This window comes from Doryrhamphus excisus, linkage group LG10 (genome assembly GCF_037039965.1).
Source record: "Doryrhamphus excisus strain RoL-2023G ecotype Guam linkage group LG10, RoL_Dexc_Guam_v1.1, whole genome shotgun sequence".
Classification (NCBI taxonomy): domain Eukaryota; kingdom Metazoa; phylum Chordata; class Actinopteri; order Syngnathiformes; family Syngnathidae; genus Doryrhamphus; species Doryrhamphus excisus.
The window spans coordinates 18438594-18454099 of NC_136366.1; the positions used below are offsets into that span (position 1 = coordinate 18438594).

At 40.4% G+C, this 15506-nt stretch overlaps 1 protein-coding gene across 1 annotated transcript in view; it reads right to left on the bottom strand.

The window, feature by feature from the left end:
* Positions 1-15506, bottom strand: part of fpgs (folylpolyglutamate synthase) — a 30020-nt gene that overhangs the window by 2508 nt on the left and 12006 nt on the right. The window contains exons 6-14 of the mRNA XM_058057117.2: positions 13951-14065; positions 12777-12854; positions 12562-12623; positions 11422-11524; positions 5235-5312; positions 4831-4978; positions 4676-4759; positions 1236-1386; positions 91-166 (exon numbers count right to left, since the gene is read on the bottom strand). Of these exons, the coding sequence (XP_057913100.2) occupies positions 91-166; positions 1236-1386; positions 4676-4759; positions 4831-4978; positions 5235-5312; positions 11422-11524; positions 12562-12623; positions 12777-12854; positions 13951-14065 (895 nt within the window). The remainder of the gene's footprint in view (positions 1-90; positions 167-1235; positions 1387-4675; positions 4760-4830; positions 4979-5234; positions 5313-11421; positions 11525-12561; positions 12624-12776; positions 12855-13950; positions 14066-15506) is intronic.

Consider the following 15506-nt stretch of genomic DNA (forward strand, 5'->3'; position numbering starts at 1 on the left):
TTCATGCCAAGTGGCAATCAAATCACCAGCAGCAGCATGCTAATTATTAGTAGTGATGCCAGTGGAAGAAGTTAGCTCCAGTCTACTTACCAGCAGAAGTTTTAGCATGGCTGCACAGTCTCTCTCTCCAGTAGCATTGAAGACCAAGATTCTGGCCACAGGCCCACTGCAACACAAAATAGTACTACTTTTTAAAAAAGTATAGGAAACTGAAGATATGAAGGATCAGACACCCACATACTGTATGCTAAATGCGTTTTGTGGTTTCTCATGAAGGCATTTAATTTCCATCTTGTCTTGTTTTTCCTCAGTCAGAGGCGTTGTACTATCCCTCCAGCTTCAACCTGTACAGTCTCTTTGGTCCCTGATGGATTTACATTGGTTGTATCTGACTTTTTAAGTCCTCAGTGTAGGTAAATGCAGAAGAGCGTCCACGCTGCACGAACTGTACTTCGCAGTTCATCCAGGGTTTTTGTGTGGATTTGCATCACTTGGTGGGGACAATGTTATTGATGCATGTGGCAAACACTGCTCTAGCTTTTAGCTTAGCATGTAGCCTGTCTCGCTTGCTGCGCCTCATTGCCACATTGGATAAGTCGGCTGACGGCTACTTCGTCAACTTGGGCTCTCTGCTTTAGCGGCATGCCGGCTGGGATTGTTTGGGTGTTGGCATAGCAAAAAGCTACAATCCAGAAACTTCAAAGAAGGCTCATGAGCTTATTCGATGTCCAAAACATCTTTTTGTTGCCTTTCAAAGACCAGTTCACAAATGCACCGTGTGAGTTTGCCAAGTGACACTCGCAACAAAATCTGTTCATTTTCTTTGTTTTTATGTCCATCATCCTGAAGATCCTTGAGGATGTGCCATTTGTGCGTCTGGACCTCCGCTGAAACCCTTGGACTGACTCACCCAAACCCTGAGGTTCGTCAAACCCAGGTTAAGAACCGCTGTACTAAACATTCACAAATGTGGCTTGAGGATGTCGTCAGACATTAGTTGTAATCATGAGAATACTGACTGGCAAACTTCAGTATGGTCAAACAACCGTCTTATTTCAAGGTGTGGCTATGCTTAAGAAATCCAATTTCAGCTTGTACAAGTCATTCATAGGACACATGCCAATAAGTCCATGCAGGCAGAGAACATTAGAATGTAAAAACAAAGTAAAGCAATTTTAAATCATTTTTTAAAATAATTTCAATGTACTGTACTTATGGGTATCACTGCTAGTCACCTTGCATCCCTCTCATGCTGAGCTGCTGTCTCTTGGAACCAGTTCACACAAGCCTGCATACTGCGCATGGTATGAGCTCCGTCCAAAAAGTATGTGACTTGTCCATGCTTCATTGTTTGACTCCTCCCGGGCCATGCAGTGTTGGCCAACGCTGACAAAAAGAAATAAACAGAAATCCACATGTTTTGTCACACTTCTCCTGCTGAATTTGTAAGTTAAACCTCCCCCTGCAAAAGATATGGACAGTCCAGAACATTCCTGGTAGGTTTTAAAAAATAATATTAAGAGTATAAATTCATTACTATCAGATAAAGGTAAACTAGTTTTTGATGGCAATACAAAAGGTGGGTCAGTCGGTGGTGTACATTAGATGCTTCATGTAGCTGCTCACCAGGGTTGCACACATCATTGAAGGGTTTTGACCTGAGAAACATCCCCAAAGCAAAAAGTTTCCACCTCCATGTTTGACAGTAGGGCTGCTGTTGTTGGACTCATTTTCTCTATTTGTCTGCGTCCAAAACACATCCAGTCCACTTGAGACCAAGGAGCTCCGTTTTGGTGTCATGCTTGCTTTCCCACTAAGCTGCTTCTTATGCTGCTGCAGTATGTATGGTCTCTATATCAATAAGCTTTTTGTTGATTATTGATTTGTCCATTCCAGTCTTGCGTAGGTCTACAATCATTCTGATGCACTTGTAGTTCTTTCCAGTTTTTTCTATGTCCACAATCTTGTTGTAGTCTTGTGTAGGTCAACAATGTTGTTGATGGTCAAGTAGTCCATGCCAGTCTTGTGCAGGGCCCCGTTTCACGAAGCAGGTTCAACCAACTCTGGAGTCTAACCCTGAACTCTGAGTTGATCTACTCTGAGACAGGAAACTCTGACTTACGGGTTTCAGAACAGGTGATTTCAATTGGTTCAATCAACACAGAGTTTGTTCACTCTGAGTTAAACGCGTGCACCACGACTTTAAAAAGCCCTCATCAATGGAGCCCCGTTCCCTCGATTCACCATGGGTGACCATGTAGTTGGTCTACATTTCTCATCAAATGTCTTTACACTTAAGACACCACATAAAAAGTAACTGGTTTTCAGGCAATTTTCACTTGTTTCACGCACATTTTCAATTGAAATAAGTAGAAATAACAAACTTGCTCCACTGACAGATTTTTCAAATTATTTTAACATTTAAGTGAAATGTGATTGAAACACGTGAACATTGTCTAAAAACAATTTACTTTTAGGTGTGATTCGTTTTGATCAGAAATTAGACATTTTGACGAGAAATAAGACAAATATTGTAGGTATGATTTTGAGTTTTTGCAGTTTGATGCAGTCTGACATTCAATCTATTTGCACATTGATGCTGTGAATGGATTTTCTGTTCACATAGTCTAATGTGCGTCCCATCGATGCACCCTATCACACCAGGGAATCCTAAAAGAAATTAAAATGACAAATCCCAGTGTGAGGTTGCAGCACCATGTCATTAACTGAATATGATTTATAATCATACATTTTAACTGATTTCTACATTCACATACAATTCTGTGGAATTCTTCCTTGATGACCCCCACGGGTTTATGTCCCGGGAACACAACAAAGGAGTTGATTCGTCTTTTTAGTGCTAGGGACACTTTTCTCACAGCTCTGCAGACGGTGGCCTTGCTAATGTTTTCTGCATCACCTATATTATATAAAAAACTTCCGTTGGCAAAAAAACGAAGAGCAACACACAGAATCTGAGTGGATGACAGTGGACGTCCACGGTTGGTGATGTTTTGAATGTCCTGACGGATGAGATTATGGATGTAAGTGATGGATGGTGAAGTGAAGCGGTACCGTTCGAAAAGAAAATTATCTGGAAATGATAGCGTGTCCAATCTCGGCCTGTGGATAACTTCCCTACGAATGCGGAGCTCTCTTCTGAGTAGTAGTGCCTCTTCGTCTACAGCAGAGGTAGGGAACCTATGGCTCGGGAGCCAGGTAGGGCTCTTTTGATGACTGTATCTGGCTCTCAAGCATTTCTTACCACAATAAAAACATATTTTTGCTAACATTTTAAAGTAAACATCACAGAAATGACTGTTAAAAAAAATATTAAAAATCAACATCTTTTTTATGCATTTTAATTCGTCCATCTATATTCTGCTGCAATACGGCCAACCATATCTATCTTTCCTGATATTTTCCAGGTCAAACACCAAAACTCGATTATTACTGGGTAATGCGGTAGTCTACCTCGGTCATTGAGATGTCAACATGTAAATATAAACTTTTCTCCTTTAGTCAAATAGTCACCTAGCTAAAGCTGCAGAACCAAGCCTTCTGGCAAAGATGGCCAAAAGAATGAAATATACTGAGTATGGTGCAAAATTATGCAGCAGCACAAGTTGTATTAATGGCAACAAGTATTTGATTTATTATTAGACACTGCGCTGCTCACGAAAGTGTGCTGGCCACACCCCATTGGCGTGGGGTAGTGTGCCTGGTCTACGTAATTAGAGCCCATTATCTAAAACTGTTGGTCTTACATAAAAATGCACACATTTTATTGCATTCAATGTTTAAAAAAATGTATATGGCTCTCACAGATACACATTTTAAAATATCTGGCCTTCATGGCTCTCTTAGCCAAAAAGGTTCCCGACCCCTGGTCTACAGGGTCTTCTACAAACGGACGTGCCATGGTTCAAAAAACAATGCGACACACAGCACACCTTGAAGAAAAACGACCAGACTGGCTTTAAACACGCGCGACAATGAATGAATCACACCGTGTGTAGCGTAAGAGGGCGGAGACAGAAAGAAACTCGAGGTTAATTGAAGAAAACCTGGTGCCGACCAGGTTATGTTCACAGAGTCTGTTGCCATAGTAACTGACACCGAGGTTAAGTTACCTCTCTCTGTGAAACAGGCTGGAGTTACTCCTCTGTCTCTGGTTTGACTTACCTCCCTTTGTGAAACGGAAAACTCAAGAGTTTCCCTCATTTCAGGGTTAACATACTCAGAGTTTTCACTAAACCTGCTTCGTGAAACGGGGCCCAGGTCTACATACATAGTTTGCGTGACAGGTATCTTTTATCCTCATAGATTAAGAGTACTTTCCTAAAAAGAGACAGGAATCATTTGTGTTTCATAGATACATAAACACTATGTGGAATGTTTTCTGGTTGATAGGGAATCCAATATTTCCTTCAATCAAAGACAAATTCATTTTTAACCTTCTGGACTGTTCATATCTTTATAGGTGGGTAAACTTAGAAGATCATCAGTTGCCACTACATAATCACACACACAAGTATTTGTGTTTTGATTAACAAGATGTGACATAAGTGAGAACAGTATTTGCTATGTAGTTGCTCTTGGTTTAACTTCTCTTACATAAAACACAACATAACTAGAATATGTTACTGGCTGGATCTAACACTAAAAAATGTACCTTTCTTCATGTTGGGGGAGGGTGTAAAGGAAGGTGCTTCAGAGATATTGGACACCTCAATATTGGTGGACAAAAACGTTCCATCTGTAGACAAACAACAGGCTTCACAAAATGTTCTACACAGTATACAGTATGTGCAAAAACACGTTCAGTACCTGGTTGACATCTTCTTTGCAACCACGTGTGACTCAACTGCAGGGCGAGAGAGGCATTGGAGTGTTGATGTTGCCCTGCCAAGCCCAGATTCAGAGGTCCACAGTTTGCCTGGTAGTCCTCAAAGTCTGGACACACCGACAGAGAACACTACAAACAACAAATCAGGTTGAGTCATTTATAGAAAATGTGTTTGCAAAAGGTAAATTAAGTGCAATCATCACAATTACTTTGATCTACATTTGGGGTGTTGTCTGTATCTGTATTCAGATACAGACAATTTAATAGAATCATCAATATTAAAATACTTCAATAATTCACTCTCAGTCCAGGCCCATTTTGGATGTTGTCTGGGTCAAGACTCTGACCACCATGTTAGTGGTGTCTGGTCTACCTGGTGACTTACATTGATTTCTTTGGCCCGGTCCCTCAGCACGGCCATTGCCTCTTCTGGCTGTTTGACTGTGAAAGCAGGCACTCCTGGCTAAAAAAAAACAAGCAAATTAGTTGAGATTTAACTATATATATATATATATCCCTGTGATTGGCTGGCAACCAGTCCAGGGTGTATCCCGCCTCTCGCCCGAAGACAGTTGGGAATAGGCTCCAGTACCCCCACGACCCTTATGAGGATACACAGTAGAAAACGAATGAATATACATACATAAACACGCACACACTGGGTTGCAAAAGTATTCATACCCATGAGCAACACTCAATTTATCGGCACAGAACAGGAAGGAAAAGGTGTGTTTCTCCTTTTTACATGAAAGGAAATAACACAAACATGACAATGCATCACTGATTTCGTTCAGAAGTACTCTTTAAAATAGATTGCATAAGTCTGTATTTCATTGTTGCAAAAGTATTCACACCAAGGCATCAAGTCATAGTCAGCACTTGGTTGCAACTCCTTTGACAACAACACAAGCTTCCAATCACTTTGGATGATAGCCAGCCATGTTGTTTGGACAGTTTTGCCCAGTCCTTTTTTGCAAGCTTCTCTTTCTTCTTCCCGAGCCATTCTTGTGCAATTCCAGCTGTGTTTTGGATCATTATCTTGCTGAAAGATAAACCACCTTTCAAGGTCCAGGCTTTTTGCAGACTTGAAGAGGTTCTTCTCTTCCTTGTACACGGACAAGCTCCACAGGACCAGAGGAAGATAAACAGCCCCATAGTGTTATGTTCCCACCTCCATGTTTAAAAGGTAGGGATGGTATGAGCCGCATCATCAGCTGTGTTGGCTTTGCACCAAACATACTTCCTGGTCTATATGTTTGCCGAAAAGTTTGATCTGACCAAATCACTCTTTCCCACATTAATGCAAACGAGCCTTGACATGTTTCTTCAGATATGGCTTTTTCTTTGCAAAACATGCATGCGTAAAGTGCGGATATATGGATTTGGCCTTGAAGAGTTACAGAGAGGTTTTCTCTTGCTTCCCTGAGCAGTTTTTCTTGTCTTAATCTTGGAGGGATGCCCTGTTCTTTGGAGGTGGCATGGGGTGACTGGACAGGTGACTATTGGGCACAATTTGTAGGGAATAATGAAGCCTATAAGAGTCACAGGTGTGTAAATGCAGGCTTGTGACGCTATGATGCAAGAGTTTTTGGTGTGCAATCATTTTGATGAAAAATGACAACTTTGGTGCAATGGTGTTAATACTTTTGCAACAATGAAATACAGATTTATGCAATCTATCTCTAGTAAAGAGTAACTATGAACAAAAACAGCAAAGGATTGTCATGTTTGTGCTATTACCTTTCATGTAAAAAGGAGAAACACATCATTCCTTTGTTCTGTGCAGAGAATTGAGTGTTGCTCATGGTTGTGAATATTTTTGCAACCCACTGTAAAAGTTAGATCCTGAAAGGAATTTTTCAGTTTTGCCATACAGCCGCTGCAGACTGAGCTGGTTGAGCCTACAACAGGCATTTCAAATCATATGGAATACTTTCGGCGGCCGTGAGGGAGCTGTGACGGATCCAGTGTGCCCCAGGGTTAGATCGGTGCAGCATTTTGGCAGGGTGTCGTGAGTTTGAGGCTCACAATGTGATCCTCCGTCAAGCAGAGGCTACAAAGCCCCGGTCCCAACCTACTGTACTTTCAAGTGTGGGCACACATACCTCCTCAGTACGGATTTGGGAGAACACAGACACAATGTATCACTTTTAGTGCAGGAGGAACTGTCGCTGTGTGCGGGGCTACGTCGGACTCCGGTTAATGTGTGGCACGTGACGACTGAGTGTTTTGACATGCTTGAAACGGGTGTTGTGCACACTGATATTTCATCTCCTCTCCAGACGCAGAAGAGGGAGTTGGCTGTATCTGCTCTTCAGAAGGCAGCAGATGTGGCTAGAGGGACCCAGCAGAGGTGACACATACTGACACTTGGCCATTTGTAATATGCTGGACTTAGGCAGTCCCCCCCATGCCACACCCACCTCTTTGTGCGTTGGCCCATTTGCTTGAACAACGCTGTATTATGACAATTGCCCTGATTATGGATTATTTCAGGTCTTACTTGCAATCACTTTGTTTCCTTCTATTGTGCTAAGATGGCAGGATCAGTCATTCAAGCCAATTGTTAGATCAGCAAGAGGTTTTTATTACACACATTAATGTACCCGTGAGTGAATGAGCATGCCATGAGCTTTGGCAGGGTGTAGTGAGTAAACTTACTTTTAATCCTTACTGTAGCATTTGTATTCTTCCTTTTTCTTGACACTGCACTGGCTATATTGTGTAATTGTTCTCCCACCTGCTTATTCATTAAAAAAAAAAAAATCTTCCCTTTCCCTCCTTCCACAAAGGAAGTAAACAAAAAGCGAAAACATTTAATGACAAAATATAAGCACACAAAACATTGCACGTGTAAAAGTTATGGTGTGAATGAATTAGCAGTAATAGACATGGACAAGGGGAAGGATTAAATAAGATTTGCTGCTTCATCACCTTTCTGGGCATGTTAACTTTGTAATGTTTCTTCCTTGAATATGTCTAGCATGTCTGCAACAAATCAACCATAATGTACTGATAAATATTATTACACTTTTAGATTCAGTCTCACTGCATTGTGGGTCTAATAACTTCTAATATGGGCATTCAGGGGGGAGAGAGACACAATCAAAGTTGTACAAGACTGATGGAAATAATACAGGGAGGCACAGAATAGATGCATTGTCCTCACACACAAAAGCTTAGTGACACCAAAGCGCATGTTAACCTACAGTGAAGAAAATAAGTATTTGAACACCCTGCTATTTTGCTATTTCTCCCACTTAGAAATCATGGAGGGGTCTGAAATTTTCATCGTAGGTGCATGTCCACTGTGAGAGAGATAAACTAAAAAGAAAAATCCAGAAATCACAATGCATGATTTTTTAACAATTTATTTGTGTGATACAGCTGCTAATAAGTATTTGAACACCTGAGAAAATGAATGTTAATATTTGGTACAGTAGCCTTTGTTTGCTATTACAGAGGTCAAACGTTTCCTGTAGTTTTTCACCAGGTTTGCACACACTGCAGGAGGGATCTTGGCCCACTCCTCCACACAGATCTTCTCTAGATCAGTCAGGTTTCTGGGCTGTCGCTGAGAAACACGGAGTTTGAGCTCCCTCCAAAGATTTTCGATTGGGTTCAGGTCTGGAGACTGGCTGGGCCATGCTAGAACCTTGATATGCTTCTTACGGAGCCACTCCTTGGTTTTCCTGGCTGTGTGCTTCGGGTCGTTGTCGTGTTGGAAGACCCAGCCACGACCCATCTTCAATGCTCTGACAGAGGGAAGGAGGTTGTTCCCCAAAATCTCACAATACACGGCCCCAGTCATCCTCTCTTTAATGCAGTGCACTCGTCCTGTCCCATGTGCAGAAAAACACCCCCAAAGCATGATGCTACCACCCCCATGCTTCACAGTAGGGATGGTGTTCTTCGGATTGTACTCTTCATTCTTCTTCCTCCAAACACGCTTATTGGAATTATGACCAAAAAGTTCTATTTTGGTCTCATCTGACCATAAAACTTTCTCCCATGACTCCTCTGTATCATCCAAATGGTCATATGCAAACTTAAGACGGGCCTTGACATGTGCTGGTTTAAGCAGGGGAACCTTTCGTGCCATGCATGATTTCACATCATGACGTCTTAGTGTATTACCTACAGTAACCTTGGAAACGGTGGTCCCAGCTCTTTTCAGGTCATTGACCAAGTCCTGTCGTGTAGTTCTGGGCTGATTCCTCACCTTTCTTAGAATCATTGAGACCCCACGAGGTGATATCTTGCATGGGGCTCCACTCCGATTGAGATTGACCGTCATGTTTAGCTTCTTCCATTTTCTAATGATAGCTCCAACAGTGGACCTTTTTTCACCAAGCTGCTTGGTAATTGCTCCGTAGCCCTTTCCAGCCTTGTGGAGGTGTACAATTTTGTCTCTGGTGTCTTTGGACAGCTCTTTGGTCTTCGCCATGTTACAAGTTAAAGTCTTACTGATTGTATGGGGTGGACAGGTGTCTTTATGCAGCTAACGACCTCAAACAGGTGCATCTGATTCAGGATGATACATGGAGTGCAGGTGGACTTCTAATGGGCAGACTAACAGGTCTTTCAGGGTCAGAATTCTAGATGATACACAGGTGTTCAAATACTTATTTGCAGCTGTATCACACAAATAAATTGTTAAAAAATCATGCATTGTGATTTCTGGATTTTTCTTTTTAGTTTATCTCTCTCACAGTGGACATGCACCTACGATGAAAATTTCAGACCCCTCCATGATTTCTAAGTGGGAGAAATAGCAAAATAGCAGGGTGTTCAAATACTTATTTTCTTCACTGTAGTTATTTACATCATGAAAAATACAAATGAAAGGCATAGTTCCTGTTTTACATGTGTACTCGAATATTCAAATTGTGACCTTTTTAAAAAATGTTCTTAAAATTTTTCTAGTGTCTGGACGAGGCAGCGCAAGTGATGTCCACAACAGACTGTGAAATCGAAAGTTCCCTTTTATGACGATGCAATCACTTTTTTCATGCTTCAGACCTTGTGTGGATTTCTCGTTTGTTACGCAGATAATGTTATTCCTGTGTTACTGAATGTCACTTTGTTGGCTTCGCTGGGATTCATGGCCGTATGTTTTGAAACTGGTTCCCGGAAGGTATTCTGGTTGTGATGGTGTCACATTTATTTATGTTTATCGACAACGGAGGTACAATAAAAAATGTTTCATTGAGTGAGTAATTTTTTTTCAAACTTTTTTGGGGTGTTATGGGTACTTTCAGTTCTACACAAACTTGACTTTGACTTTCTAGTGGGGCGCATGCAACCACTGTATAGACTGTTTTTCACTCTAGGCTCTCTGTTCATCTTCCTTGTTGATGTAGAGTCCAGCACTGTAACCAGTGGTTATCGTGTTTTTCTGTTAACGTGGAACATATATGCCACATTTTTGCCTCGGTCTGTGTGCGTTCTTTGGTTAGAATACAATATGGTGCATCTTGTGTTATTAACATACTGCATGAGTCCAGATGTTGAATGCACTTTTACCAAAAAACATACTTTCTGTTAGAATCCTATGGCAACCAGAACCGCAAGTCAGCTACGTAGTATGTTACGTCGTCCATCTGTGATGTCAACAGCGGAGGACTCCCAAAAAATGTGAACACAGGACACATTTTTATATTTTCACAATGAAAGTTTTACATGTATAACACAATTCTACGTGCATATCATGATAAAAAAGGGATGCGTGACATTTCAGGTTGCTTTCGCCTTCATTGAAGACATGAATGTTCCCGAAGACACAATGTGACAGCAAGATCAACCATCACACCATCCATTAGTTATTTCTTGAATTCACTTAATTGTTTCTCACTTACTTTGTCAAAATGCTGGCACTTACAGCTTCATTTTGGGTAATCGAGGTAAGAAACACTTTTGAATTCAACAAATAACACATGGCAAAAAAGATGATGGTGGTTACTCTCTAAATCATGTCTTTGGAAACAGTCACCCCAAGAATCACATGATCAGGTAATTAAGGTAAGAGCAACCTTAAATGCTCATTTATCCCTTTCAAGTATATGTTCTACTATAATAATCGTCAAAAAAAAAAAGTATGAAAATGAGTTTGTTGAAATTGTTGGCTTTCTGTGACACACTAATGAATGTTTTTTTAATTTTATTTAATGGGAAAATCTGATTCAGTCCATTTTGGTTAGAGACGCACCTTCTGGAACAAAATTTTCAAAGCTAATCAAGGTTTCACTGTATATTGCTCTTGTTTTTGTGGTTTGAAAACATTTAATGTTGTGTGATCATTGACTACGTTTCTGATAGCAATGCGGTCCCAAGAACAGGGAAGAGAATCTATAGAAAATAACTGCTTTTATACCATACCATTCAGTACCTTGTATGCTACACCATACCAACATTGATTGGTCACTCACTAGATGTACAGCTGCTGTATGCTTCTTTTGATCATGAGTGAGGTAACAAAAATGTTTGGACGTCTGGGAAGCAATGCTTTAAGGTGAAACGCTATCAAGTAGACTTGGAGTGACATAAGTGTGTGTGTGTGATCCAATACTGACCTTGAAGATACCACCTTTTTGCCAGGCAATCTTTTCTATGGTGTCTCCAAGAATCTGAATGTGGTCTATCCCCAGAGAGGAGATGCCGCATACCCAAGGTCTCCTGCGGAGATACAGAAAATAACCATTACCGTATGGAGCCCAATATAAGACGCTGAAGAAGGGTTGTCTTATAGTTCTAGAGATTTATACATTCTCATTTACACTCTCTTAGATTTACAATCCACTGAAAAGTAATCAACTCAGCCACAATAGTATAAAGCAGACATGTCCAAAGTTCAATTCAAGGAACGATGGAAATTGATGGAAATTGAACTACTTTTTCCACATTCTCAATTGTGATTATGAACTATGACTAATTGACTCTTGCCTGTGTGACATCTTACCATCAATACCTCTGCCAATGGGCAAGACCTGGCCTTTGTGCTGGAATCCAGATCTCAGTATGACCCTTCGCAGGAACTTCCTCAGTTATTTACAATGACTAATGCAGACCTGATCAAAATATTAAGACCAGTTGAAAAACAGCTAGCTTTTGCACAATAGCTCTTGGAGTTCAGAATAGAACCGCACGTCCTAACTTTTGATCAGCTGATAAACAGCATATTTCAGTTTAATAGTTGTTTTCAATAAATTAATTTATTTTACTTTAAAAGTGCTTTTTTGTCTTCCCCATCTTGGTTTTGCATATTGTCACTCTACTTAAAGCCCAAATGTGCAGAGGGTATCGCTGTGCAATGCAGGTCTCAAAGCTGCATGAACTCCTCCAAAATGCAACACCACCCCTGACCAGCGAAAGAGCCAAGACTTTGGACTCTCCTTTCACCACACATGGTGTCTGAAGTGAGCTGTAGCACATTGCAGAAATAAAAAAACAAAAACTCAGCAAAAGCGGAACAAATAGAACAAAAAGGTAAAATGTAACAAGAAAAATCTGAAATGTTGATTTTGTATTTCATGCAGAATAAAAAATACTTTTGAGTATATTTGACCCATTATGCCTGTTTATTTATTAATTAAACTTTTTTTATTTTAACTACTCAGGTTGAGTCATGGGATGTCATGGTCATCAGGTTGATGTCATGGGATTATGTCACGTGTGAAATGCATTGAAAGTCCCAAATGCTTTCTAACTCTTACCTTATAATGTTGGTGCAATCATATGCTCCGCCAATCCCAACTTCAATCACAGCCAAATCCACCTAAAGAAGAGAGCACGGTCAGGTGCCAGTATTCTCTAAAATGCTCCCTAAATGATGAAGCATCTCTGCATCTTGAATAACCGAAGAGAGGTATGATAAGAGCATCGTAACAGGCATGGAAGCACTAACGCCACATCGTACTAGGATTTTTACCTTCTCCTGAAGGAAGATATGGAAGGCCAAGATGGTGAGGAAACGGAAGTATGAAGGCATTGTCCCATCATGGGCTTCCTAAAAGTTTAAAAAGAAAAAATTAATTAAGCTCATGATTATTTTACAAATAATTATCCAAGTAAATGTAATTAACATCTTATTACAATAATAAATAAACAGCTTGGTGAACTTACCTTAGGGGCAACTTGGTTATTGGACTGGCTGACTCATGTTAGTTTAGTCTATTCTGCCTCCTCGGTATGAGGTTTATGCTGTTGTGTAGCTGAATAACCGATGTGACTTTGAGTTTGGAAAATATGACTGATATGGTGAGCCAGTAAATAATTATTGTTTTGTTGGTTTATTCCAAACTAAAAATGAAAAAAAAAAAGAAAAACAAATGCTTACTTTTAAGTGGAACCTAGTTGGTTTGGTTTACTAAATTTTAGTTTGTTCTCGTACAATGTTATGCATAAAAACTGTATATCATCATTTGGCAAATTGAATCTTGTGGTATTAATAAAAATGGGGATGGACGATATTTTCCAAGCATAGGTTGTTTATTCAGCTATCTTGGATTACACGTCCAATACCAAAGCTCATGATACATACTTGACACAATACTACAGTATCCTGTAAGGCTCATTCATTTGGCAAAATTGAAGGAGAACAAAACTACTTTGTTGGCCACCAAATTGTGTGCCGAAACAGAATTCCACCTGTTCATACACCGCTAACTAACAGTTCCACCAAAAGTGGGGGGGGGGGGATACGGCTGCAAAATAACCCACAAAGGAGCCAAAGAATGTTGAAAGTACCGGCATCTTGATAAAGAAGGTGAGAGATACCTGAAAATATATAATTCAACAAATAGCTCATGGCGAAACTCCAAAGTGGCTGACCTCTGCCACACCATGTTTATCAGTCACGGCTTCAATCAAGATGACACATCATACTTTATTAGAAAACCAATTTCGAATAGTTTATTTATTTATTTATTTATTTTTAGAAATTCAATTTGTGACCGTCTTGTATAGATAAATGAAGGTAACCAACATTAGAAACAGTTTTGATTATCTCAGTACAGCTGTACACCACGGAAAAATATAAAACGTATCACCTTTCTAACCGGGAGTCAAAACTTGGGTGAGTGTGCATTTGTTACACGACCTACCTTTGTTTCATCTAGACGTCCGTAAACCTGCCAAAAGTATTTAGTAAAGAGCTCTTTCCCGATAGGTTGTCCGTTGATTCGAATCCTCTCTCTTACTTCCACCAAATGTGGGGAACTGTAACCAAAACACACATCACCTTTGGTTAAAAAAAAATAAAAAATAAAAAAAGTATAATTCCATCAATCAATCTACGGTGTAAAAGAGGTATCTGATCGCTTTTTTGTGGGTTACAAATACATGAAAAGTCCATAATTTATTGGAGTACTTTAAAGTGTAACGGAAAGAACATTATCCAATAGTACTTGATTGAGGGGGGAAGTATTTGATCCCTACCGACCAGCAAGCCTTCTGACACCCTGAGTGGTATTTACTTTAGTCCTGTCCCTTTAGTACAGTCATCCCTCGCCACTTCAAGGTTCGGCTTCACTCTGGCACAGTTTTTCAAAAATATATTTCAGTGGTGCCTTGGTTAACGTCAATCTGATCCAGAAGGTCCAACTCAAACCAAAACAGACTACCGTTGTATCATCGTGCTAAACGATGCCAAAGTTTCAGATAATGAGATTTGGGCATTTCAAAATGAGCCCTTAAGGAAGTTTGGGATGGCTCTGTGCGCTTGGTTTCTAGAGTTTATTCTCACACCGGCCCACTGTGACTGTGTGAGAAGTCACTGGCTCCATGTAGTATACAGTGCATCCGGAAAGTATTCACAGCGCTTCACTTTTTCTACATTTTGTCATGTTACAGCCTCATTCCAAACTGAATTAAATTAATCTCTTACCTCAAAATTCTACACAAAATACTCCATTATGACAATGTGAAAAAAGGTTTTTTTGACATGTTTTGAATTTATTAAAAATAGAAAACAAAAAAATCACATTTACATAAGTATTCACAGCCTTTGCCATGAAGCTCAAAATTGAGCTCAGGTGCATCTTTTTTCCACTGATCATCCTTGAGATCTTTCTACAGCTTAATTGGAGTCCACCTGCAGTAAATTTAGTTGATTGGACATGATTTGGAAATATAATAACTGTCTATATAAGGTCCCACAGTTGACTGTGCATGTCAGAGCACAAACACCAAGCATGAAGTCAAAAGAACTGTGTGTAGACCTGCAAGACAGGATTGTCTTGAGGCACAAATCTGGGGAAGGATACAGAAAAATTTCTGCTGCTTTGAAGGTCCCAATGAGCACAGTGGCCTCCATTATTCGTAAATGGAAGACGTTTGGAACCACCAGGACTCTTCCTAGAGCTGGCCGGCCTTCTAAACTGAGTGATCAGGGAAGAAGGGCCTTAGTCAGGGAGGTGACCAAGGCCCCGATGGTCACTCTGTCAGAGCTCCAGCGTTCCTCTGTGGAGAGAGGAGAGCCTTCCAGAAGGACAACCATCAGGCCTGTATGGTAGAGTGGCCAGACAAAAGCCACTCCTTAGTAAAAGGAACATGGCAGCCCGTCTGGAATTTGCCAAAAAGCACCTGAATGACTCTCAGACCATGAGAAACAAAATTCTCTGGTCTGATGAGACAAAGATTGAACTCTTTGGTGTGAATG